Source organism: Vicugna pacos, chromosome 19 (genome assembly GCF_048564905.1).
Source record: "Vicugna pacos chromosome 19, VicPac4, whole genome shotgun sequence".
Lineage (NCBI taxonomy): Eukaryota > Metazoa > Chordata > Mammalia > Artiodactyla > Camelidae > Vicugna > Vicugna pacos.
Window position 1 is genome coordinate 21258151 of NC_133005.1, and position 24952 is coordinate 21283102.

Here is a 24952-nt window from a genome sequence, read left to right on the forward strand (position 1 = left end):
GTGACAATGAGTGTGTATATGTCCATGAATGAAAAATCGTGCTGAACACTGGAATTTGACACAACATTGTAAAATGATTATAAATCAATAAAAAATGTAAAAAAAAAAAGTAAGTCAATAAAAAAAAAAAGAGTACCCCAGTCTATCGTCTAAACCCCACCATGCACAAAGCATGGCAGCCTCTTCAGATCTCGGTGAAAGCATTTACACTTGGGTATTGTGCTCCAAATGCATTTACTGGGTAGCCCTCAAATACACTACTCATACATGTGGCCTTGAACAAGGGAAGATTCTCTTTGAGGTACAGGCTCACATTGTCTGTAGCAGACCTAAACCATTTTTGGAATCAGAAGAGACCCTGGTGTTTTTGAGCAAGACCGTGCCCATCAGGTTTATCATCAGGGTTCTACGGGAGGTTAGGCATCCTTCCGTGGGACACCACACAGCTCTGCAGCCTGGACTGGTTATGATCTGATAAATAACCTGTGAGCCTGCCAGCACTTCACAATCCATTAGCTGCAGGTACACACGGGATTGGGCTTGAGTTAACCCTGAAGGTACCAGTAAACTGCCTATTTGTGCCTAAATCAGTAAGATGGCTGTGGGTTGAGAACAAAAATGTTGAATGGTTTGGTTTAGAGGTGGCTCTGCATGACATACTGGCGTCAGCGGTGAATGCTAAGTAGTTACAGCCCTGTGCAGGACATTAGTGAAGGAAAAATAGCCCCGAAACAGTGCTTCAAGAAGGTATGATGCTGTCTTGTGTACCTGAAGACAGATGCGTGTCTGGACCCTGATAGAGGGTCAGGGCCTTGGCAAGAATGAAACTGGACTTCCCAAAACAGGCCGTGTCCCATGTGAAAGCTCACCAAAGGCTTCCACTGCAGGGGACTAGATGGCCCACCCCTCACCATAACACAGCCCAAAGCTGTTAGCATAGTTGCTAACCATAGTTGTTAGCCATAGTCTACAACGTGTGCCCCTCAGCTCTCACCCAGAAATTAAGCTGAGCACCTGAGATCCACTGAGCTGCGCCAAGGCAGAGTACAGCAATTATCAGCCTGGGGGAGGGCACTGCCCTCAGGGGCGCAGTGCCATGATGGGGCTGGGTCCCAGGCTCAACAACCACTGGCCCTCTGCTTGACCTTGTTACCTGCTTCCCCACCTGAATGTGAGATTGCCCATATTCCCTAAAGTTTTCATTTTTTTGAGGGTCCCAGAACCTCTCTACAACATGGGAGTTAGGGAAAGCAGCTCTAGGACTCTGCTTTCTGGTGGTATCCGGGCAAGTTTCAGTGAATGGTGGCAAAGGGACACAAGGTCTGGCTGAGAGAAACATGTCTCTTCAACCTCATCCTGGATGTTCCTTGAGGGCTTGGGTCTGAATAGGGCCTGTGGATCTATGTGCTCACTTATGCGACCTTGTAAACTTTAACCACAAGTATTTCTGGTACCCATAGGGTTTGGTCCAAGTGCTTGACCTTATAAAGATTAACCAAGCCTCTGCTGGTATCTGGTGTGTGAGCCAAAAAAGCCAGCATTGCCAGGGCAAGTGCAGGTTACCGAGGCCAAGGGTGGAGAGCGTCACTGGAAGACATGGGGTCTTCTTGCCTTTTGTGTCTTGGGCATGCCAGCAAAGCCCAGCGTCAAGCAGAAGCAGGTCTTTGGCCAGTGGTTACTTTGTGTCTCAGTTACTGGGCGATACCTACTTCTGGCTGGAGCCTAGATCAGGGTTCAGCAAGCTTCTTCTGTAGTAAGTCATTAAGAATATTTTAGACTTTGCAAGTCATGGGGTCTCTGTTGCAACTTCTCACCTCTGCCATTGTAGTGTGAAAACAGTCAATGAATCAATGTGGCTATGTTCCAATACACTTTATTTACAAAAAAAGGCAATAGGCCAGATTTGGCCCAAGGACTGCAATCTGCCAACCACTGCCTTGATACTTGGGAGGTAACTTGGCTGTTAGAGAGGTCTCTGGCCCAGTCTGCTTCTCTTTGAGATGGAAACTCCTAAGGTCTGGTGCTTTGCTTAGAGTTGTACAAGGGTGCAGAACGGGGCACCGTGTGTGGGAGTCTGACTTCATGGTGGGTGCAGAGGCCAGAAAGTGAGAGCTGCACTGGAACAGGCTGTGCCTCATTCTTCATAAATACCAACTGCTTTATTCCAGATCAGGCCCAACCCTCCTACCCCCATACACACATGGCCCCTGCGTGGGCACTGTCCTTATTGGGCCCTCAGGAGCCCTTGTGCTGTGGCATGACTACCACCCCCTCTCTGGTGATGGCCCAGTTGTAACTCTTTGGGGAGTCCAACGCTTCTTCCACCCGTGCCTCCAGGTTCTCTCGGGTGATGAAGTTTTTTGCCTCCTCCTATTGGAAGAGAGAAGGCCAGGTGAATGGGAGCCTCCAGCACATACTAGCTGGCCTTTAGCTCACTGAGGGAGGACTCCAGCTCTCCTGTGGGAAAGATGTTTGGAGCCCAGGTCCTCTCTTGAGTGTCCCACTAACCTCCCAGTGGAAGAGTATGAGGCAGCTTTGTGACAGGCAGCTTTCTTGGATAATCACCCCCTGGACATTTCGGCCAAAATTCAAGCACTCCAGCTGTGACAATCTACTACTGGGTGGAATCAGTCCCTCGATGTGGCCTAGGTCTTTCTTAATTTTTCTCATACTCGTCCTTCTCCCTCTATTACTTTTAAGTCAAGCCTCATTCACGCTCACTGGATTACTTCTAACTGGTCTCCCTGCTTTTAAGTCTCACACCTACCATCCTAGCCCAGAACATTTAGTCTTTCAGTGACCTTATCACCCTTAAGGCAAGACACAAACTCCTTGTGGAACGCGGGGGTCCCTCCCACCGGCTAGCCACTTGAACCCTGCAATGCCAACTTTCATCTCCCGGTCTTCGTGCCTGTCAGGCACTCTCCTTGCACTCCTCTCCCAAATCCTTGCTTTTAACTCCCTCTGAAGACCTAGGTCTCTCCTCTCCGCACATAGCCGGGGCCCCACCTCGCTGCGCGCAGGGCTCTGCCGCACAGGCTGAGTGAGCACCGCCCCCCTACCCCCCGAGACGCGGCCCACCTGCAGCTGCAGCACTTCCTGCTCCTTGAGCTGCGCCCAGGCCTGCGCCTCCGCGGCCCGCCGGGCCTCCTCCTCGGCCTGCCGCCGCTCCTGCTCCTGCGCCTCTTGCCGCAGCCGGGCTAACCTGCGAGAGGCGAGAAGCCGGGGCTGGGCGTGGTTCGGGGGGTCTCCCGGGCCCGCCAGGCGGCCCCGCCCCGCCTCGCGTCCCGCCCGACTCACCGCAGCTCGTGCAGCCGCCGGTTCTCCTCCTCGTTCCAGGCCATCAGCTCGCGGTGCTTCGCGGCTTCCTCCTGCGCCTTGCGCTCTACCAGGACCCCGGACCGGGCCTCATACACCTTCTTACGCACCTCGAACACGAACTCCATCCTGAGCCGAGACGCGCCCAAGGTCAGCACTCTCTTTACCCGCCCGCCCCAACGCACACGCCGAACGGCGCCGACCGCCGCCTCCCCCTCGGTCACACACACACCTGAGGGCGTGCATTGTCTGGCGGTAATGCCGGTAACGCTCCGTCACCACGAAGAGCTCCGCAGGATCCACCGCAGATGGGGTCGCCACGCGCCCGATCTTGGATTTGGCTGGTGGGTCGTGGCGAGTCTTGCGGCCCCGCGCAGGCAGCAGAAGCGGGGCAGGGGGCCGGCCCGCGGGCCGCAAGCCCAGGCGGCTCAGCGCGCGCAGCATGGCGAGACCGCCCCGCCTCCGGCGCGCCGCAGGGCGTCACGGGGGCCCGGAAGTGGCCGCTGGGCACCACGGGACGCGTAGTCCGCGGGCTCCGCCCCCGCCCCCGCCCCCTGCAGCCCAGCCCACTGACTTCGACCGCCCCGTCCCCCGGGACCTGGACGCGTCCTCCCCGTGGGGCCCGCTTCCCTCCAGCCCCCATGCGAGGAAGGATCGTACTGGGGGTGGGAGAGAGCAGGGATAAAGGAGAGGACACCTTCGGGGACCTCACACCTTTATTGGAAGGTAGCGGGGCGTGGTGCTTGGGGTCCGGTCTGCGAAAGGAGGCGGCGGTCATTCCACCGGACGCTCTGGTCACCTGACTGCCGAGCTGCGTCCTTGCCCGCTCCCTCCCCCTCTCCTCCCCTCAAGACTTGGCCTCGCAGAGCCTAGTCCTGTGGACGCGCCCTGGCCTCCTAGAGGACTCAGCATGCATATTCTCCAGTTCCCCCCGGCACACGGGCGTTGCCCACCCTAAATAAACCTGATGTATAAAAACTTGAGCTCACACCGACTTAAATTAGGCGATAAGGTTTTGCCTTAATAGGGATTTGGCCTTTCTCCTTTAGTTACATTCCTCTCCTGGTGCACTTTAAAATACAATTTTCAAAATTGTAATAAACCATTTCCCTACACTTGCCTTCTGCTATTGGCCTTGGGCAGTTCTGCAATCTCTGAGTCATTCCCAGTGCATGTATCAGTGACCGTCTGGTTCTCAGGTCCCTATTGCAAAGTGTGGGGTCGCACCCCTCACCTCTTTATACTGGCAGCAGGCCTGCCCACCCTGAGACCCATTGGCTTCCCTTGACTGTCAAGGAGCCTGGGCGATCTCATTGCTGCCTCTGCCTTATTTATGGAGGTCTTTAGTACAATTATCTCCTCCTACTCCACTAGTGACTTCTTTTACTTTAACATAGTATCTTATTATAAATTGTCTAGAATTCTGGGATACTGGATAGCAGATGGAACCAACAGCTGCGCCAGGGGGTGCTGTGGCAGGTGGCGTTTCCTTTTCCCCAACCCCCAGCCCCCAGTTCTCAGGATGGCCTCTGGCGGCCAATGCTGAGGGCCTTTCACCCTACTTACCAGCAGTGTCTGCACCAGGAGCTGCTTCCTGCGGAGGAGCCACCGGGCCATGGTCTTGCCCTCCCAGGGGACACTTGGGAGGCCATGGGCATTTTGGCCTGGGCTGCCTGCTGCAGTGCCCAGAACCTTTCCTTAGAAGGAAACCGAGGCTGCAGCCCACCCTTCCCACCCCCATCCAAGGCTCAAGGTAGGAAAAGGAGCTCCACCAGCACAACCTGCTTCTTAGTTAGGCTGGGGAGAGTCTTCAACACACCTGGGGGCCTGGGAGCATGCTGGGGGTCCTGGGGTGAGCTGGAGGCTCGCTTTCCTCCAGGATACCAGCCATGGGACCAGTGCTGAGCCTTCAAGGGTCCAGGGTGGGTGATCAGCAGCAGCAGCAGCAACAGGAGGCCTGGCCCAAAGCTGGCCATGGCAGGGCTGCTCCAATGGACAGTGGACAGTGCTTAAGGAGTCTGACACTCTCATACATACCCCCTTCCTCTTCCTCCAGGGTCCCCTTGAACAGCTGGCATTTCAGGGGCAGCTTAGTGTCTCCTAATGTCCTTCTGTCTTCTGCTATTGCTCCTCCCCTCAGGACTACAGGGGTCCAGACCCTGAGGGCTCCTGGCAACTAGCCTTCTCCCGTAGCCTCTGGGGCACAGAGGCTTTGCCAGCTGATGGCCCCCTCAACTAGGCCAGGCCTACCTGTTCTTCCTTCAGGGAATCCAGAAGCAAGAGAAGGTTGGAGAGGGGAAGGGAGACTTTGGTCAGGGGTGTTCTCCAAGAGACAGGCAGCAACCTGGGGGCGCTTAGGGCACCTGGTGCTGGGGGACCTGACTGGTAGGTGCTCTGGCCCCTTTCTCTGGGGGTAGCTATCTCTCTTCCATGGCAGCTGGGCATGTGGAATGGATGTGTGGTGGTTACAGGGGCAAGTGCTTCTACCCTTTGTCCCTCCCACACAGCAGAAGGGGCAGCTGCTGGGGAGATGAGGGAAAGGGGGTCTTCTGGGCACAGATCAGGAGTAGAGGGACTTGAGGAGGGGAAGGTGCAGCGTGCCATGCGCGCAGAATGAAGCTCCAGCCCTTGGGGAGGGCAGCCTCTTCACTCACCAAGGGAGAGCTGTGGATCAAGTGGCTCCTTAGGTGGCTCCTCCGGGCAGCAGCGGAACCCTGCCGGCAGCCCCGGGGATTTATTGATCAGCTAGTTCCACCCCCGGCTCTGGGCCCACAGACTCAAGTGACGTCTCAAACGGGAGGGGGAGAAGCTCGCCGCCCAACCCTTCCCTTCCCAGTGTATGTTCAGCTGCTAGCCCTGGGGTCACCAGACATATGCTCCCTCATCGCATCTCCCCAGGGATCTGAAGTCACAGGTCTCCTGCCATCAGCCTGGCCCCTGCCCCTCAAGTCTCATCTTCCCACTTTCTTGGCTGCACTCTCAAACTCCTGCCCTTAGGTCTAGAAAGCCCTCACGGCCCTCTGTGACTCCCCAAGTTGTGGTCCTTAGAGAGGCAATGCCTGGAATCTCCCTGAGTCCCACCCAGCTCAGGGCTCTCCCCAGTAGAAAAGTTGGGGCCTAAGAGTGGGGAGGCCAGCGGCCTGTTAAGAGGTCTGAGAAGAGCTATGACCACCCTTCCCAAGGGCGTGTTTGCCCACCTGTGAAATGGATTAAGTGAACCGTCCTCATCCACACACCTGGGCACCAGGGCTGGGTCACTCCAGGTGGAAGGTTTGGGTGGCCTCTCTCTTCTCCAAGCAGGCCCGTGACAGGGGGCCCAGTTAAGGGGGCAGGGCAGCCTCTGTGATTCTGTCAGTAGCAGGTAGGAATAATTTTGCCTCCCAAGGGTCCAACCTCTTCCCATCCTGTGCTCAACCCAGAACCAGTCATGGATTTGGGCAGATCTGCCCGGGAATGTGAGAAACAGGTTCCTGCCTCAGCCTGCGTCAGCTCAGCTTTCTGACGCCAGCCGTTAGTCCCTTGGGGGCAGAGGCCAGTTTACAGGGTTAATAGCCAATCTCCGCCTTTGGACAGCAATTTAAACAGCAAATGGAAGGGCCAGCGTCAGGCTGGGCATCGTGGTGGCCAGTCACTGGGAGAGCAGGTGTGTCAAATCCTGTGGCAAAGACTGAGGGGAGATGACATAATGTGCTCCAGTCTGGGACCACACTTCCTAGACTTCAGCTGCCCAGGCAGGAGCACACATGTGAATTTTCAGATTGACTTTCCTGAAAGAAATCTTCGGATTGTATGATCAGTGAAATTGTTTCAGCAACTGACTTTATCCCTTTTGGAATAGTTAACTAAGTAAATTTTAGGACATTTGCTTTGTGGTTTAGTGAAAATGACTCTAAGTACAAGACACTAGCTTAGCTCTGGTTTGGACTTACAGAATGTTTTATTCAAAGGCCCTGGTGTTTATTTTACAAGAGGAATAGGGTGCCTTTATTTTTTTCTGTAATTTGATTGTGGTTTTTCCTGAAAAGTCAAAACAAGAACTAAGCTTCCCAGGGAAAAGCTCCAGTCCTTTTCTTTCTGTCAATATAGTCTTTCAGGAATACTTGCTGTTCCTTTTCGGACTATAAACTCTGGAATTCATCCTTGTGTCCTTCTCAGCGGAACACAGAAAGCCATTTGTTCACGACTGAGCTCTAACTCATGCTCAACCCTGAGCTGACATCATGCTAGTCTGGGGACTGCGTAGTCAGGTGGGAAAGCAGAGGCTTTGAGCTGAATGCTTAGGTGCTGTCGGAGCACAGAGGGGCACACACCGCTGAGCATGTGGTCTGGGTGAAGGATGAAGAGTTAGCGAGAGCTGTGGCAGGAGGGCAGCAGTGGGTGCTCCGGGGTAAGGAGCGAAATGGGGAAAAGTCAACATCGGAAATGCTGGGGGATCTGTGGGCCTGGAGTGCGGTGGGAGAAGGCACAGAGAATGCTGGAGGTTGCTTGAAAGGGCAGTGGGCTTTGGGGACTGGGTGAACCCCTGGGCGTGGGGAGCCTGAGACTGGTGCCTCTGGGCTACCCCATGGTCACTGAAGGAAGCAGGATGTGTGGACCTGGAGCTCAAAGTGCGAGCTCAGGGTTGGAGGAGGGCTGAGGATCCACAACAGACTGACCGCAGGAATGCCCCACCCCTGAGGAAGGGGACAGTGGAGGAGGGACCATGGAGGAGCAGCCGCAGAGTAAGGATCGTAGTCAGGAGGCAGTCGCTACACCGAGTGGGAGCTAATGGACACAGAGACGGTGGATCCCCGGGGCTCAGTGCTTAGGATGAAGGGGTAAGAAAAGAACGTGTGGGAATGGAAGACCCTAGGCCTGAGGAAAGTGCTTTTTTTTTTTCCCCAAATGAAAAGACAGGCATCTTGGGTGGGTGGGAGTACAGACTGAAGGAAGCCCGGGGATGAAGCTGCCTGGATGAATTAAGGTCTGTGAGAGTGTGGCAGGCCCCCAAGCTTTGAGTGCCCACTGTGCTGGATGCTGCTCTTCCCCCTTCTGAGAAATCTCACCCCTGCTCTAACCCCACAGGTCCCAGCTGACTGGCTGAGAGGTGAGCACTGGGTGAAGTGGTCACCCCTGCCCTTTCCACACAATTGTGCCGCGTGAGCCTCAGTACACTTCCTTTTGAGCCTAGACTAGTCCCTGTTAGGTTAATGTCTCGCAATCATGCAAGCCCTGAATAATACAGGAAGAGAAAGAGATGAAGAGGGAGGGATGAGTGATATACCCTGTAAGCCGAGGGAGAGATGGGGAGCAGAGCTGAGCTAACTCCTGCTTGAAGATATCTGTTTAGCAACCAGGTGATATTTAAAATAATGGCCCACCCACAACCTACTCAGCATGGACCCCAGCAGAAAGCTGCCAGGCCACACTGGTGCGCAGCTGCTCAACACAGGCCCTGGCCTGCTGGGAGGTGGGAGGCGGTGCAGGGTGTAAGAATGTGTCACCAGTATGTGGCTTGCTGACCCAAGACTTGCCCTCCTTCCTCTGCTTGGACTTGGTCACACAGAGGCACCAATGGGCAGCTTGCAAGGAGACAAGTTTTCTTCCCAAACATGGCATCCTTACTGGAAATTCCTTAGATTTTTGTCTCTGCTTAATTTATCCCTGCTTCTTTGAAAACTACTCAATTTTGAGTTTATTGCCCTTGGAGTTCCTCAGGAGAACCGAGTGCCTCTACAGACTGACACTACTCACTTCTCGCAAGCTTCCAGAGGTGGTCTGTCGCGGTGCCCTGCTTCCTGCTGATATCTTGAATAGAACTTGCTGTAGAACCTGGCTCCCATCTTGGAGCCACTGTGCCTTCGTCTGGCTGGACCCTGAGGCCCTCTGCAGTGCTGCTCCACTGATCTTTCCTCCTTTTCACTCATCTGAATTTCCAGCATCCCTTGGGTTCAGCTCAAGTTCCATCTCCGCCAAGAAGCACGGCAGCACTGATCTCTGAGCATGCCTCCATGGACCAGGCTGGGGTGCCATCTCTCACTCCCGACAGCCCCCGACGTGCCCAGGGCTGGCTGCTGCTCCTCAAGAAAGGCCCCAAGGGCCGCAAGGCTCTCTCAGCCCTGCACTGACAGCCGTGGCAGCCAGTTTCCTCTCCTGGTTCCAAGATGAGCTGACCATGAGGACAGGGGCTGTGGACAGACCCACCCTCCCAGCTGTGCCTCAACTAAAGACCACACTTCCTAGCACCCTTTGTAGCTCAGTGTGGTCTTATGACTAGGTTTTAGCCAATGGGATATGAGTAGAAATGAAAAGTGCAACTTTTGCTTCATGTTCTTGAAAATGATCTTGCCCTTTGCTCTAAAGACAGTGACCTCAACCATGAGGATGAGAACAACAATTCCGAGGGACACCGGGACCACCAGATGGAGGATACTAGGTCTCTAGACTGGGCAGACTGTTGCCTGAGAAATAAACGAACATCCACCTTATTTAAGACACTGTCTAATGTGTTAGGCTCAAAATCAAGTCGGGATGTAAGATGCCCACCCTGCTGGTCTCTGCACGTGAGGCACCACCAAATAGAAGTCCTGGACACGAGGACAGATATGAAAGGAAATGGAAGCTGTTTAACACAGTAAGTGCAGATAAACACTTACTCTGAACAGAACGACACGATCCAGGTAGTTTTGCAGCAAATCATCAAGCACTGGAGAGGTCAAGCTGACCTCAGCCCAAAGCTGAGCCCCCCTCTTTTCCTCTGTGCCCCTCCACACAGAGCAGTGAAGACCCTGGCCATCTTCGCCAGGGTGCGAGGCTGGCTAGGACCACTGCGCCAAAGGTATGCTGGGAGTGAAAGGAGGGTCATGGCAACTGCCTTAGAGCTAGAAGGGCTGTGCTTGTTGGAAAGAGTCAGGAAGACCATGGCTCCTCTGCGGCCAGGTGAGACAGAACAGTAAGGGCACGGCCAGGAGTGGCCTGGAAGGACCCCAGTGCTGCTATGACTGCCCTACCCCAGACAAAGGGAGAGACGTTTCCTCAGGGAGTCAAAGCTTTTATTACCTGATAATCCCTAGTGTGGTGCCAGAGATACCGCTCTGGTCTCTTCAGTCCCCATGGTGGGATGTGGCTGGTGTGAGAGTGGGCAGGGGTGGAGGGGGGAGAGGTTATTTACAGAGCAGGGAGGGGACAGCAGCCTGAACTGGGGGCACCAGGACAAACAATTTCCTTAAGAGCTCTGATAACTTTGTGCTTTTCTTCTTAGTTGATGCTGAGCTACCTGGAGTGGGTTTGTGTTCCTTTAGGAGAAGATGCATAAACCCAAGAACAACAGAGCCCAATTTCCAGGCAGAGGATTTCACGATATCAATCGAAACATCACACTATTTAATTCCCCAATAAAACATTGGAAAAAGGACTATCAGTGCTAACACATTTACATATAAAATCTCCACCTAGTAGGTAATAGAAGCCTATGTACCAATTTCTAAAACAGTTATAAGATATATACACAATTTGGGGTATATTAACAAAACAGAATGTTACAAAATATTAAAGGCAGTTCTCCTGTCCACGGGGCCTCATCGCCTCTTACTTGAAGTTGGCATAATCTGAGAATGCGTCAATATATTCCTGCACCACCTTGTAGCAGAACTCATACTGTTCCTAGAGAGTGAAAGGCAGGGGAAAAGGCCAATGTTACTGAAGAGAACAATGCACCTGCAGCTCCTGACAGACCCATTAAAAAAAAAATGAAAATTAAGAGGAAATGAATGTTTTTGGATTTCCACCTGAGCCCCCTGCCAGAGATCTGACAACATTCCCCCTCTGGGCTGAGTGCAGCCACATTCTACGGAGAGCAAGTGATTGGATGTGCAGAGGACGGGCCCAGATTTGCATTAGTCAGATATGACCTCATGTCTGCCCCATGCTCGGCGGTCACTGGTCATCTAGACTGACAGGAGACCTCTTAAAAGGGAGCCTGAGCAGAGGAGAGGAGGTACTCCTGAGTCTTCCGCACCCCAGGACCCACAGAGAAGCAAAGAAGAGCCCCATGGGGCACCTGGCACCCCCTTTTAGCCTTCACGGAGGCCACTGACATCTCCTCCTGGTGTGGGGCTATGATATGCCTCCATGCTCTCCTGCCCCCCAGAGCTTATTCTGTTTGTCTGAGGCACCTTGGGGAAGGATGAGTCTGTGGTTACAGTCTTCTGAAGGCCAGACAGGCCCTCAGAAGAGCCTCCCCTGAGCTGGCCCTGGCTGAGAAGAGCTGCCAGTGGTGGGGTGGCATGGGTAAATGCGCAGGCCAGCATACCAGTGTCTGGACCATGTGTGGCCTCTGCAGCCGCAGGCTCTTGACGGTCTGGAAGACATCCAAAATCCCCTCGGCTTTCACCCGCTCCAGGACTGTACTCAGGGCGCAGAAGGTCCCTGTCCGCCCTGCCCCGGCGCTGTAACAAAGCAGAAGCAGACGTACTTATCACACCGGCAGTGGCTCTCTGTGCCCAGGAGGTGAGTGACCATGGCGATGAGCAGATAAAGGCCGAGGCCCGTGCTCCTGGGAATGTCTGTCCTCCAGTGGGGCTGCTGGGGGTGGGGGCAGGAGGCCCGTCCGCTCCTCTCCACATAAGCCCAGGCTCACACAGCTCTTGGTGGGGCGGGCACACCCCTGCTGCCCTTGCTGCACGGCCCACTCTGCCTGCTGAAGGACTCACCCGTGCAACAGTGGTGAGGAACCTCACCCCCTCACCCCCTGCACTGCCCATCACTGTCCACCTACAGACAAGCCTAGGTCGCCCTGGCCTGCTGCTCGTGCATGTCAGAGTTCTAGCCCGCTCTTTTCCTGACAAGCCCTGCTCCCCCTGCACTGCTGTATGTTGACTGATTCTTTCCATGGCTCTCATTTTCTTCCTAAATCCCACGAATCCAGACTCTCACCCTGACACCATCCACCCTGTTCACTGTCATCACAAGACCCTTACCACATGCCTGCTGTGTGGTAGGACTGTGGTGGGTAGCAGTATCCCCTGGCAGTAAGACACGCAGTACCCGGAAAGGAAAAAGAGGAACGGCGGTTCAAGGCAGGCTGGAAGGAAGTGCTGCTGTGAACAGGGCGGTCAGGGAGGGCTCTCTAACAAGGTGCCATGTGAGCAGAGACCCTGAGAAGGTAAGGACATGGTCCTTGGAAACGAGCATCTCAGGCAGAGGACAGGAGTGTCTAGGCACTGAAGCCAGTGGAGGGAGGGACGTGGTCGGGGTGAGGTCAGAGCCCTCAGGGAGAATGCCAGTCCCCTGGTGCACTCCCTGCCTGGCCTGGGCAAGGAGCCCTCAGAGATGTTGGGCCTTGTGAGCCAGTGTTAAGATTCTGAGTGAAGGAGTGATGAGGTCTGACTAAGTTTTAAAAGGAACTCACAGGGTGCTGTACTGAGAACAAACTGAAGGGGGAGGGAGGAAACAGGGAAACCAGTGAGGGCAGTACAGTTACTGAGGAGAGAGGATGGTGGCCTGGACAGAGGGCCATGGTGGAGCGTGTGATAAAGACTTGATTTGGAAATTATTTTGCAGGTAGAACATTAGACATGCATGCATATGTGAGAGAAAAAACAGGATGGTTCCAGGCTTTCTTACCTGAGTTAAGTGTCCAACTGAAATACCACTTACTGATCTGGGAAAGGCTGTGGAAACAGCAGGCTTGGAAAGAAACATCAGTCCTGAAATATCCCTTTAAACTGAAGATGCCCAAGGTAACTGGATATATAAATCTGGAGTTTAGAGGAGAAGGTGAACTGGTGGTAAAGATTCAGGAGTTGATATTAAAGCCAGGAAACTGGATGAGTTCACCTAAGGGACTGACTCAGTTGACAGAGAAGAGGTCCAAGGACTTGGCCCTCGACCACAGATGGGGAGGAATCAACAAAAGAGAAAGACGGAACAGCCAATGAGGACAAAAACCAAGAGAGAAGTTATGATGAAAGCATTTCACAGAGAATCGAGTGGTCAGCTGAGTCTAATGCTAACGAAAGTCAAGGATAAGACTGAGAAGTGATCACCGGACGCAGCAATGTGAAGGTCACGGGAGACCTCACAGGGCAGCTGCAATGGAGTATGTCAGAGGGTAACTGAAAGGGGCTCAAGAGAGACTGGGAGGAGAGGAACTGGAGAGTTAGCAGGGACAAATCTTTTGAGAAACTTTACTATTAAGGAAAACGGAAATAGAGGGGTAGCTGGAGGGGCACTGGAGCCCACAGTTTTTAAAAATATTAAGATGGGAGAAGTTATAGCACTTTTGTTTGACGATAGTAGTTATCCAGAAGAAAACCTGATGACATAGGATAGTGAAGTCAGGTCCTCGAGGAGACAAAAGAGGATGGAACTGATATCCAAAAGGGGGGTGGATGTGGCAGACTTCAGCTTAGCCCCCAAGGTCCCTGCCTCCTGGTGTTCATGTACTTGTGTGTTTCTCTTCACTTGAGTGTGGCAGGACTTGTGATGTGCTTCCAACCAAAAGAATACAGCAAGAGTGATGGAATGTATACAGTTATGCATATGTGATTATGTTACGTGAGAACATAATGTCTGTTTTGTAAGGAAATACTCCTTTGCTGGCTTGGAAGAAGCAAGCAACCACGCTGGGAAGGCCCATGTGGCAAGGAACTTCAAAATACAAGATTCTGCGAGGAACTGAAAAACAAAATGAGCTCAGAAGTGGATCCTTCCTCAGTCAAGCCTCAGATGGGACCATAGCCCTGGTCAACACTTTGACTGCAGCCTTGTGAGACTCTGAAGCACAGGACCTGGCTAAGAATTGCTTAGATTCCTCACACAAAGATTGTGTGTTGTTTTAAGGTGCTAAGTTTGTGGTAGTGGTATTATGCAGCAATAGAGGACTAATGCAGCTGGCTTCAGAGAGAGGTAAGATAACTCATTCACTGAACAAGAGGGATGCAGGGTCCACAGCACTTGCAGGCAGATGGGGAGCTGTGGTGGTGGGAACAGGTGAAAATTCTCTCTGACTGCTTCTCTTTTCTCAGGCAAATAGAAAACATGGTCATCTCTCAAATATGAGGACAGAAGAGGTATTGGAGGTTTGAGAGGAGGATGAAATAATCATCCAGGACAAAGGCTGGCAAGCTTTTCCGTAAACGGCCAAATAGAAAATGATCTTAGCTTTCGCTGGGAAGAGAAAGTTAAGTTATAACCACACAACTCTGACTTCTTGTGTGCTGAGCAGCAGTGTGAGGTGATGAGTACTGTGTATGGTCTCAATTCTGCTGCTGGAACAGGAGAGCAGTCAGTCGATATATAAGCATGACCATGTTTCAATAAAACCTTATGTACGGACACAAATTTGAATTTCACACAATTTTCACGTCATGAAGTATTTTCTTCTTTTGATAAAAAATTTTTTTAAATGTGACAATAGTTCTCTTGCCCCACAAAACCAGGCAGGCCAGATTTGGTGCTGGGCCTGAAAAGAGTGGGAGAGGCAGAGGGACCATGGGGCAGCACTAAGGGCCACGAGGTCACAGAAATGAAAAATGAGGCTTGTAACGTGGTGCTCTTCTTTAGCCACATTCAGCTGTGTGCGTGGCGCAGGGCAGCCAGGGAGTCTGGGGTTTGCCAAGAGAGGGTGACCAAGGGAGAGAGCAGTGTGGGAGATTTAAAAGTGCGGGGAAGGAAGTATTTATTTTTGGGTAGGTCAAGGAATCCTTTTAATTTGCCGATTGGGCAAAAAGCCATGTTTTATTGTTTTCATTCTCATTTCTCATATTTCTAATAAGGATCAGCATGTTTATTGTCTTTTCATGGTTACTGTCCATTTGTATTAGCTGATGTACTTTGCCGCTTCTTCTTCTTAAAAACTTTTTTTTAAATTCATTTTTGTATAGGTAATAAATTAGCATACTTAAAATTTCAAAAAAGGTCCAAAACAGTGAAAAGTCTTATTCCTACTCCATTCCTTCACCCTTCAGTGTTCCTCCTGGGAACAACCAACGTCACCAGGTCCTTGTGTGTCCTTCCAGAGATAATTTATGCATATACCAACATACACATGTATGTATTCTTTCCCTGTCTCCTACTGCTTTTCTCACCAAGCAATAAATCTAGGCGATTATTCCATACCAGTACATAAACAGATTCTTAATTTTTTGCAGCTCTGTAGTATGAGGTATGTCAGAGCTTACTGAACCAGTTCCCTATTAATACATTGTTAGATTATTTACCATCTTTCACTATTATAAGCAGTGCTTTAATTCTTGTTAATTATGTATTTCATCACAGCCAGCTGAAGAATATTTCTGGAAGCTCCTTTGTTCATTTTTCTATGTTCAAAGCCAGTTTGCAGGTTTTCAATATATTCTTACTTTCCTTTCATTTTTTTCATCTTAAGCTTTTTTTGGGGGGGGGACATTAAGTTTGTTTGTTTATTAATTATTTTTAATGGAAGCACTGCGGATTGAGCCCAGGACCTCGTGCGTGCTAAGCACGTGCTCCACCACTAAGCTATAACTTCCCCACTTCTTCCCTTTTTAAAGAGGTTTTCCCCTCTAATTATAAAAGCACCACAGACTCACGGTAAATTTTTTTTCTAAAGTGCAATCTCAAACAATATGCCCCAAACAAAATCTCCCCCGCCTTCCGTGAGTTCCCTTACTATCTTTCTGCCAGTGACATCGGCCTTTACCCAGCCGCAAACCTGGGAGACGCCCTTGACTCCTTTTCTTTCTGAAGTTTGGAGTCTTGTTCATTTTTCTTCAAACTGTTTTCAATAGAGTTGCCCATTCTGGTTTTCCTGTGCTTCTTAAGGAGGCCAGGTCCTCATTCCCACACTGCCTAGCTGGTCTTCTCCGCTGTCAGTCACCCCTGCTGCTCTCTGGTGCCGCATCACCATCCCAAATGCTCCCCTGCCCAGTATCTTCACCTTAGAGACTGCTGTTCCCTAGCACTTACAGTGTAAAGCTCAAACTCCAAGATCCTCTCTTATCATCTGGGCCTGTCCTGGTCATCAGACTTGACTGCCCTGTACTCACTGACTCACCTGGCTTTCCTCAATCCCTCATACCCGCTCCCATCACGTCCCCCTCCCTGCCTCGCACCACTTTCTCTCTCTTCCCGAGGCCAGGGTGGACACACCTGCAGTGCACGGTGATGGGGTGGTTCCCTGACTGCTGCTGCTGCTTCTGCACGGCTGCAATGATGCTGATCATGCCCTTTCCATCGCTGGGGATGCCCACTTCAGGCCAGCCGTGGAAGTGGAACTGCCGGATCTGCCGGCTCTTGTTCTCCTTTGGAAGAACGAGGATCAGAGAGGTAGGGGCAACCCCACTTTCCCTGTGGGAGGAGCCCACCCAGTAGCTACCTTACCCTGGTGTTGGTGACCAGGAGGTCTCTGACGGTGTAGCTCTCACATTCCTCCTCCTTCTTCAGCTCCACTGTGATGTCTCCATAGGACACCAGCCCATCAGAGGGCCAGTACTGGGCACACTTCTCCTGGGGGACAAATGGGAAGGGTGAGGGGCTCAGAATACCATGTGAGGTAAAGGCAGGGCTGCCCTATGAGCAGCCTGCTCCTCTCAATACAGCCACTTAGGCTGACACAATTCTTCCCCATGGGATCAAAAACTCAAGAGGATCATTCCATTACTTAACATCACTCCAATTAACTTCTGATCCTCACCAGGACATCCATATTTAACAACTTAATTCCACTACCAGAGATAATCACTTAACCATTTGCTGTTACTTATTTATAGTCTAATTTGCAACACTAACAGGGTCAGGGAAGAACGCTGACCATCAGCTCACGGCTGCATCGAATGCTCAACATCTGGGTGGAGGAAGGAATGAATGTCTTCATTCCAAGCCCCCTTCCCCGTTTTTTGGTCTTTTTTTTTTTTTTCTTTTTTGGCTCCCTTGGGGTGTTGTCACATTTTACAGTTGCTTATATATGTCAGACCGCTAACCCAGAAAAACTGAACCCAGCCACACCCCCACTCGGCCGTGGTGCTTCACTACAGTCCAGGCCATGGTGTGCTTTCACCCCTTTCCTTGTTAACTCTTTAGCCTGCAGCGGCGTCTTAGAGTGGCTACTAGCCCTCACGTTTCTGTCCTTCTTAGTGAGCAAGACATGGTCTGCTGCTGCCCCTGCCTGCACAGGCTCCTTACAGGCAGAGGCTGCGTCTTTGCACCTTTGTTTTCCCAGCACCTCACACACGCCTGCATCTGGCAGGCTCTCTGTTAAGCATCTGGTAAATGAATGTGATTGATGTCTGCAGAACAAGCCAGGGTGTAAATACAGAAATAAAACAAAGTACAGTTATACTGTCTATTTCTTTAGAGCATTTTGGGGGAGATCCTAGATATTTCACTGTTGGCAATTCAAAGGTCCTAAACCATAAATGTACTCTATGTTAGAAAAGATTTGTGGAAATTAAATACAAAAACAGAAATCCCTGATAGTCTCCCAGTCCAAAAACAATCAGTATTAAAAGTCCATTTTGATGACTTTTCTTGCTTTTCATATGTGATTATTCATCATCCCCTTTATAAATGACACCGAGCTCCTTTTAAAGCAGAGGATTGGTAAAGTGGTGGATTAAAGAAATGCTTTCCGATGTGTGCCCACTAGGAGCCCTGGGGATACTGTGGGGGTTAGGGCTCTGGGCCCTCTCCTCAACCAGAACAGCTTTAGAAAAATCTAATTTAGGCTCATCTTAAACAGAGACCATACTGGTTTCAGGGCGTTGGTGGGTGGACAGAGTTTTGTGACCAGAGTTCCTTCCCAGCACTAAGATACAAACGGGCTCGAAAGCAGCAGAGTAGAGGCCTAGAACTGCACTGGCAGGACACTGCGGTCCCACAGCTAACAGCCTGCAGATTTTAGGTCTTCTTAGTTTAGACAGATGAGCGTAACAGAGAAGAAAAGGGGCAGATCGACTGGAAGGAGGACTCCCAGGGATGCAGAGTCCCTGCTTCAAACTGTGGACAGGGAGTTGGTGAACAGTGAAAGCAAGTGGGGAGCCTGCTCTGGCTGACTAATGGAGACGACCAGCCAAGAGGATTACGTGTGGTGGGAACAGGAAGTCAGACTAGTGCTGTCGTGGAATGAAGTTCAAGGCGACACTGCTGCTGTAGGGAAGCAGCCAGGGTGTGCTGAGAGGAAGCCACCTGGGCAACTGATGAGGACAGGATTTAAGGGATGATATGAAGTAAGCTGCTGGACTGGGGGCAGGCAATTATCCTACTCAGCCAGGTGAGGGCTTATTTAATTTAGCCCTCTGTGTGGGCATAAAAACACAGAAGAAGCAGGCTGGGCGTAAATGGGACCTAGGAGGTGCCCTCATGGCCATGGGATGGGTATGGCAGAAAGAGCTGTTCGAATCCAGAGTAGGGGCCAGCAGGGGCTGTACCCACTGTTGCCCAGGGCTGACAATGCTCTGGGGTCCTGCTGAGGATGGAGACATGAGGGCACAGAGCTGGAGACTAGGACTGTGCGGAATGCAAGGCTCTGACAACTAGGGGACCCTGTTCTCAAGAAGCAGAGGCTGTGACCTCAGAATCCACCCTCCACTCTGCATGCGGAGGGAAGATGGGGAGGAGGGAAAATTGAAGCTAGGAGATTTAAAATAAGCAATGGAAACAGAGGAAGAAGCACCCAGTTCAAGTCTTGGGACTAGAGACGAACTGGAAAATCTCATGGGTAGATATTCTCTCACGATCTGGAAACCCAAAAAGGATTTTAGGACAAAAAGTGATATAATGAGATTTATATTTTCAAAAGGATCGCTGGCTTCCACGTGAAGAAATGACTAAAAGAGGGTGGGAATGGAAGCAGGCCGATTGCCAGGCTACTTGAGTGATGCAGGTAAGAGACAATGGTCTGTGTGAGGGGACAGCGGTTACACTGGAGAGACGTGGATATGCTCAGCATATGTCAGGACTCACTGACAGACTGGCTGTGGGAGTGAGGAAAGGAGAGGAATAAAGGTAATTCCAAGACTTCCGATATGAGCATCTGGGTGGAAGGTGGCACAATTTACTGAGATGGCTAAGGGTGAGATGGACTAGTATGAGGGAAAGGAGGAAATCAAGTTTTATTTGGACCATATGAAGCTTGAGATTCTTAACAGACACCCATGTGAAGATATCAAGTAGCTATGTGGATATACCAGTCCACAACTGGGAAGGTGGGGGTAACTGGGCGAGAGACAGATTTGAGAGTTCCTGGCATATAGGTATAGTCATATATAGTACCCACTGTTTCAGACACTGCTATAGATGAGTAAGAAAGATAAGACAAATGACTTTTGGACTGGCAAGATGGCGGTCGCTGGTGATCTTGGCTGAAGCAGTCCTGGAGGAGTCAAGCCTAGAAGAGGATGAGGCGAGAACGTGAGGGGAGAAGGTCAACTCTTTTTAAAGTTTTGTTGGGAAAGGGTACAGAGAACTGGGACAGCAGACAGAAGGAAATGTGGGATTAGGAGATCTTTCTTTTTTAAAGATAGGAATCTAACAACATATAGGCTGATAAGGCTAAGAGAGTAGAGAGGGGACTATTTACTGATGAAGGTGGGAGAAGATAATTACAGCAGCGACGTCCTTGAGGAGACAGGAGGGGAGGAGCCCAGGGCACAGTGGACAGGTGGACTGAGATGTAGGAACACTTTTCCACTGCAACCAGAGAGAAGACAAGAGAATGGATACCGATTTGAATAGGCTGGTTACTTGAGGGGTAGGAAGATGAGAGCATTCTTGTCTGATTTCTTGGAGAAGAATGAGATCACGAGATAAGGTGTGAGTGTGATGGAACAGGCAAGAGGGAATGGTGGAAGTCTGAGGACAGGAAAGAAGGAAGGGTAGCAGGATTGGCAGGCAGCACTAATGACCCATATGAGATTTGTGGTCATGAATTTAATGTGAGACCACTCAGCACTGTCTCATGTTTTCTTCCAGTGATGTCTGCTACCAGGCGCAGACATTTAATTGAATTTAACAGAGCAGAGACCTTGCCATGAAAGTAAGAGACCAGGAGGGAATAATAGGTGCTAACAAGGGAAGGAGTATAATAATGACAAGTCATCAAAACTCTAAACAGAGTAAGAAGAAAGGTGGGGACACGATCGGGGTGACAGGTTGAGGAAATGGAGGAGCTGACGGCTCTAAGGACTTGATAAAGACAAAGAATTACTGAAGTAAGAGAAGCAGTGAGGTGGAAGGACAGGAGATGGTAAACAGGGCAGGGTGCCTGATGCTGAGATTCCAAAGGCAGTGCAGATATGGGGGGATGACAAAGTCGTGGTTTGACCATGGAAGTGGGTGGCTGAGGAAGCTGAGAAGCTCAAAGACAAGGGTAGGTGATCACCCACATACACTCTTATGCCTCCAGAAACAGAGACAGGAAAAGGAACCAAAAAAGGGGTAGCAAGCCAGGTGTCATCTGTGGGTGAGGGATGGGAGATGAGGAGTGGGTGCTCAAGTCTAGTAGAAGCATGCTTGGGCGCGGGGGCTTAATCTTAGATTTATAGGTTACGGACTCTAGGTAACGGGATCCCTAAGAAGCTAAAACAGAGAATCTCCTGCTGTTGTCCTTTACTCTCCTTCCCCAAGATAGCATTAAGTCTCTTGCATGGTCCAGGGCTGACAACCATGATGGGGATACAGCTTTGTGGGCAAGGGCCCAAGGCTAACATGTGCTACTGTCTCTCTGGAGAAGTGGAATGTGGCCTTGGGTTGAGCTGACCCTGTGCAGAAACTGCTGGGGCTACTCTGCCCACTCTGACGATGGCCCAAACTACAGCTGATGAGGGAACCCAGGCCTAACCAAGCATGTTGGTGACCCCTCTGGTTAAGATGGGGCAGAAAAATTAAACAGGGAGAAGAGAAATTAAAGTTTTAATTCCTTTGGGATTTTAATGTATACAGAATTTACATTTTGGGGTCAGACTTTTTCTCTGGGAATTTAAACTGGGGGTAGGAAGTGGTGTCATACTGGATAAATGGAGACACCCCTTCACTGCATCATTTAGGCTTATGGCATTAATACACCTCTGGGAGCTACACTTGATAAGAGGAATGGGAGGTGGCACAGAAAGTAAAATTTATCTTAGAGGCCAGTGAGGCTTGTAAGGAATGTTACTATGACCTGTTCTGATCCATTTTAGAAGCTTCTGAGGGCAAGAGCTACTGCCTGCTCCCCTGGCCCGAGGAAGACACACAGTGGTAGGTAGAGGGGGAAGAGCCTCACCCAACGATGGCAGGCCTGGCCAAGGGCAGGACAGTCTGTGTGTGCAAGTCCTCCCTCCCCGCACCTCCACCGGTAAGTAATGCTTCCTGCCCCTCTGCCCTGCACTCTCACTAGGTCCACTTCAAGGATGGAAAAACCTGACAATCTGACGGACAGAGTCTGAGATATCCACTGGGTCACTTTCTATTACTGGGCAGTGGACTGAGAGATGATACTTGTGCTGGCCATTCCAGCTTTTCTTTTTTAGTGCCCCCCTACCCCCCTTTTCACGTATCTCTTGTCACCCATAGCCCAGGACCCTTTTGAGCTCACCTGGCCTCTTTCCTCCAGTTCTGTTAGCATCACGATTGAGCAGGATTTCCACTCCCAGATCATTCGCCAGAAGTCCTCGATCGTGTGGAGAAGAGGGCCCTGGCTGGCAATGTAGGAGTCCTTCTGCCGGTAGCCCTGTAAAGGCCAGGCCAATGGTAGGAGGGAGGCAGTTTAATCAGGGAGGGGCTAGTGGAGAAGACAGGCCACTGGGAAGGGATGAGGGCTGCCTGGAGGCAAACACATCCCAGGTAGAGCTCCCCTTTGGCCAAGGAACAAACCCTGGCTGGCACGCTAGTCTCTCTGTATGAGGGCGAAGGAAGTGGGGCTGGGTTCAGGATGGAGAGAGCAGGAATGGGAAGAACCAGAGGTTAATGTTTTCAGCCTTTGGCTGTGGTATGTGCTGTGAACTTTCCCTCCAGCTATTACACTGGGTGTTTGCCCTCTGTTCCCCAACCTTCTGCTCTAGGGGGCCTGACAGACCTAAGTGCGCAGGGTGCGTATCAGCTCTGTATATGATGACCGACTCAAAGACCATCCTTCCAAGCACTGGAGGACAGCACTGCAAGACCCAGCTGAATCCCCATGGAGTGTTGGGAGTGCCGGGGACATAGCCACCACTTACGTCAATGAAGGAAGCATTCACGTAGTCTGTGTTCTCCTCACCCCTCTTAACTGGAATGATCACTCTGTTGAATTCATCTGCAAGAAGGACAGTGGCTTGTGACTCCCCAGCATCGCTTGTCCTCTCCTCCCTCTCTCTCTGTCTCTCCTCCCCACCCCAGGCCTGGGCAGATATAACTCCAGCTGGACAACAACATGCCTGTTCCTAGTCCAGGAGGCAGAAAGCCTTTAGCCTTCATGCTATTTCCAGAAGCCACTAAAGAACTGGGAGCAGTAAGAGGCAATGCCATAATTCCTGTCTCCAAGATGATCATTAACTAGTACCTGAGAAGTGCGAAGGGTGAAGGGAAAAGGGGTTGGGGCATTAAGGCTTTGGGGTGGGGAGAAGGCTCTTACATGGAATGATCTGTAAAACCCGGTTCTTCTTCATGTTGGCTGGAAGGTTTCCAGTCCGCATCTTGTCATTCTGGATTTTGATTGATGTTAATTTCTGAAATGGGAAGAGGAAAGGAAACATTAACTGATCTCAGTAACTGAACTTGACAAGATTATGTCTGTCACTGGACGTGTATCTCCAGGCCACCCTAGCTGCATACTGCTGGTCTCCCCAGAGCCCTGACTTCCATCTCCACATGTTTTTGTTTTTTCTGTTTTGAAGCTCACTGAATAAGCCAAGAGTGTTTGGGAAACACTGCTTTCCTGGCTTCTGTAGACTATTCTGGGATTCCCTTAGACTGGAACTTTATAATCCTGGAGCAAGGAACCTAGTCTTATAGGACAGAGTATGCCCTTCCTCCCTCTCTCCACACTGTTCTACCACCAGAAGCTGTCTGAGATTCTTTAGAAAACCTGGCTCAAATGTACATCCCTTCTCCTGATTCCAAGGTCCCTTCCTGATCTTCCTGCTACTCAAAGTGTAGCCCATAAACCAGCAACATCGGCCTCGTCTTGTTATATATTTAGAATCTCTGGCCACAACTTAAGACCTGCTGAATCAGAACCTGCATTGTAACAGGATCCCAAGGTAATTCGTGTACATATTATAGTCTGAGGAGTGTTTAAGGAAGGTGGTCTTCCCCATCACAACCCAGAATCTCTTGCTTTCTGGGGGTACTTTTATTGATGAGAGTGTGGTATGTCCCCAGATGGGAACCACTGCCCACTGGCATACAGCAGGGGCCAGCAATCTGCGGCCTAGGGGTCAAATCTGGTCTTTTCAATGCAATTGAAGTTTTATGGGAACACTGCCATGCTCATTTGTTTACACAGTGTCTATGGCTGCTTTTGTCCTACAACAGCATGTTAAGTAGTTGCAACAGAGACCACAGGGCCTGAAAAGCCAAAAATATTTACTATCTGGCCCTTTACAGAAGAAGTTAGCTCTTGTTGTACGTTATAATTACCTGGGAGGGAGAGCTGGGGGACTTAAAAAAATACCACTGCCTGTCCCATCCCCCCAACACAACCCAAATGAGTCTAACGTGCAGGATGGGTTGAGAATGACTAGGCTGCGAGTAGAGGGCCAGAGACCCACCTCCTTAACCACCCACATATCTCACAAGGGGCTTCACTGTTTGCTGGTAAATCCACAAGGGGTCTAACATTCTAGATTCCCCAGATCACATGGATCCTTCATCCTGAAAGACATGATTCAGCTCCAACTCACCTTAAACTCCTCCTCTAATCCATTGTTGCTGGTCCCTGGGATTTTGTTGTAAATTTTCTGCAGATGTGTTTCTAGAGAGGTGACTTCCAGTTCTGTGTCTCCGTAGAGATAATGCTCCAGAAGGGCTTGGTATATGAAGACGTACTGCATCTGGAATGCGGATGATGCCCCAGCCCCCAGTTATATACAACACGGTCCCTGAGATGCCAGAGCACTCCCTCCCACTCCCGTTTCATCCAGCCCACTTCTTCGATCCTAGCAGAGATAAAATGATCTGCTCTCATTCAGGAAGGCAGGACTTGAAATGCATGAGTCCCTCTGGAGGTTCTTAAATTTGGGAGGAAGGGTCCTACTCTGGCACCCTCCTGAAGAGAAGGATAAATCCAACTCCTGCTCATTCAGAGAGGACAGATTAAAAGCACCCCCCAGCTTTTAAAATTTATTTTTATTTTTTTAGACAGCACAGATTTGACAAACTGAGGGGCTGTCAAATTCTAGTGACCCACAGGACCTGTGCCAGCCTCCCTCCCGGTGCTGTGCCCTTTGAATTCCATGCCCTAACCACAGAGTCAATCTCACTGCTGCTCCTGGACCTGGCTGAGCTGCATGACAACTCTGTGGCCATGGCTCTCTCGGCTGCCCACATGCCTGCCTCCCTCAGGACCTATTCGACATCCTTAGAGCCTAGTGCAAATGACAACTGCCCCATCTTCCTGATCTCCCTAGGCACAACTCCTCTGTGTTCCATGTTTCTTTTAATACACAATATATAAGGGTCTTTCATCACACTGCATGATGATCAGTAACAATAACCT

At 50.8% G+C, this 24952-nt stretch overlaps 3 protein-coding genes across 7 annotated transcripts in view; all 3 read right to left on the reverse strand.

Moving 5' to 3' along the window:
* Window positions 1–1857: 1857 nt before the first annotated feature.
* MRPS26 (mitochondrial ribosomal protein S26) lies at window positions 1858–3806 on the reverse strand. Its single transcript, XM_072943915.1, has 4 exons — window positions 3551–3806; window positions 3301–3447; window positions 3082–3205; window positions 1858–2370 (listed from the first exon to the last, which is right to left on the reverse strand). Exons 1-4 carry the CDS (start codon window positions 3760–3762, stop codon window positions 2236–2238), a joined length of 618 nt encoding a protein of 205 aa, XP_072800016.1. The 5' UTR covers window positions 3763–3806; the 3' UTR covers window positions 1858–2235.
* A 622-nt stretch (window positions 3807–4428) lies between these two features.
* On the reverse strand, window positions 4429–5294 carry GNRH2 (gonadotropin releasing hormone 2). The gene is made up of 3 exons (XM_072944637.1): window positions 5138–5294; window positions 4885–5015; window positions 4429–4521 (listed from the first exon to the last, which is right to left on the reverse strand). The coding sequence occupies exons 1-3, from the start codon at window positions 5292–5294 to the stop codon at window positions 4429–4431; spliced, it is 381 nt and encodes a 126-aa protein (XP_072800738.1).
* A 5365-nt stretch (window positions 5295–10659) lies between these two features.
* The window catches only part of PTPRA (protein tyrosine phosphatase receptor type A), a 115408-nt gene continuing 101115 nt past the window's right edge, over window positions 10660–24952 (reverse strand). For all 5 annotated transcript variants that reach the window (XM_072943920.1, XM_072943919.1, XM_072943916.1 and 2 more), the window contains 8 exons: window positions 24138–24287; window positions 22868–22961; window positions 22473–22549; window positions 21851–21985; window positions 16660–16785; window positions 16429–16580; window positions 11609–11744; window positions 10660–10959 (listed from right to left, as the gene is read on the reverse strand). In XM_072943920.1, coding sequence (XP_072800021.1) covers window positions 10885–10959; window positions 11609–11744; window positions 16429–16580; window positions 16660–16785; window positions 21851–21985; window positions 22473–22549; window positions 22868–22961; window positions 24138–24287 — 945 coding nt within the window. In that variant the 3' untranslated portion in view covers window positions 10660–10884. The remainder of the gene's footprint in view (window positions 10960–11608; window positions 11745–16428; window positions 16581–16659; window positions 16786–21850; window positions 21986–22472; window positions 22550–22867; window positions 22962–24137; window positions 24288–24952) is intronic.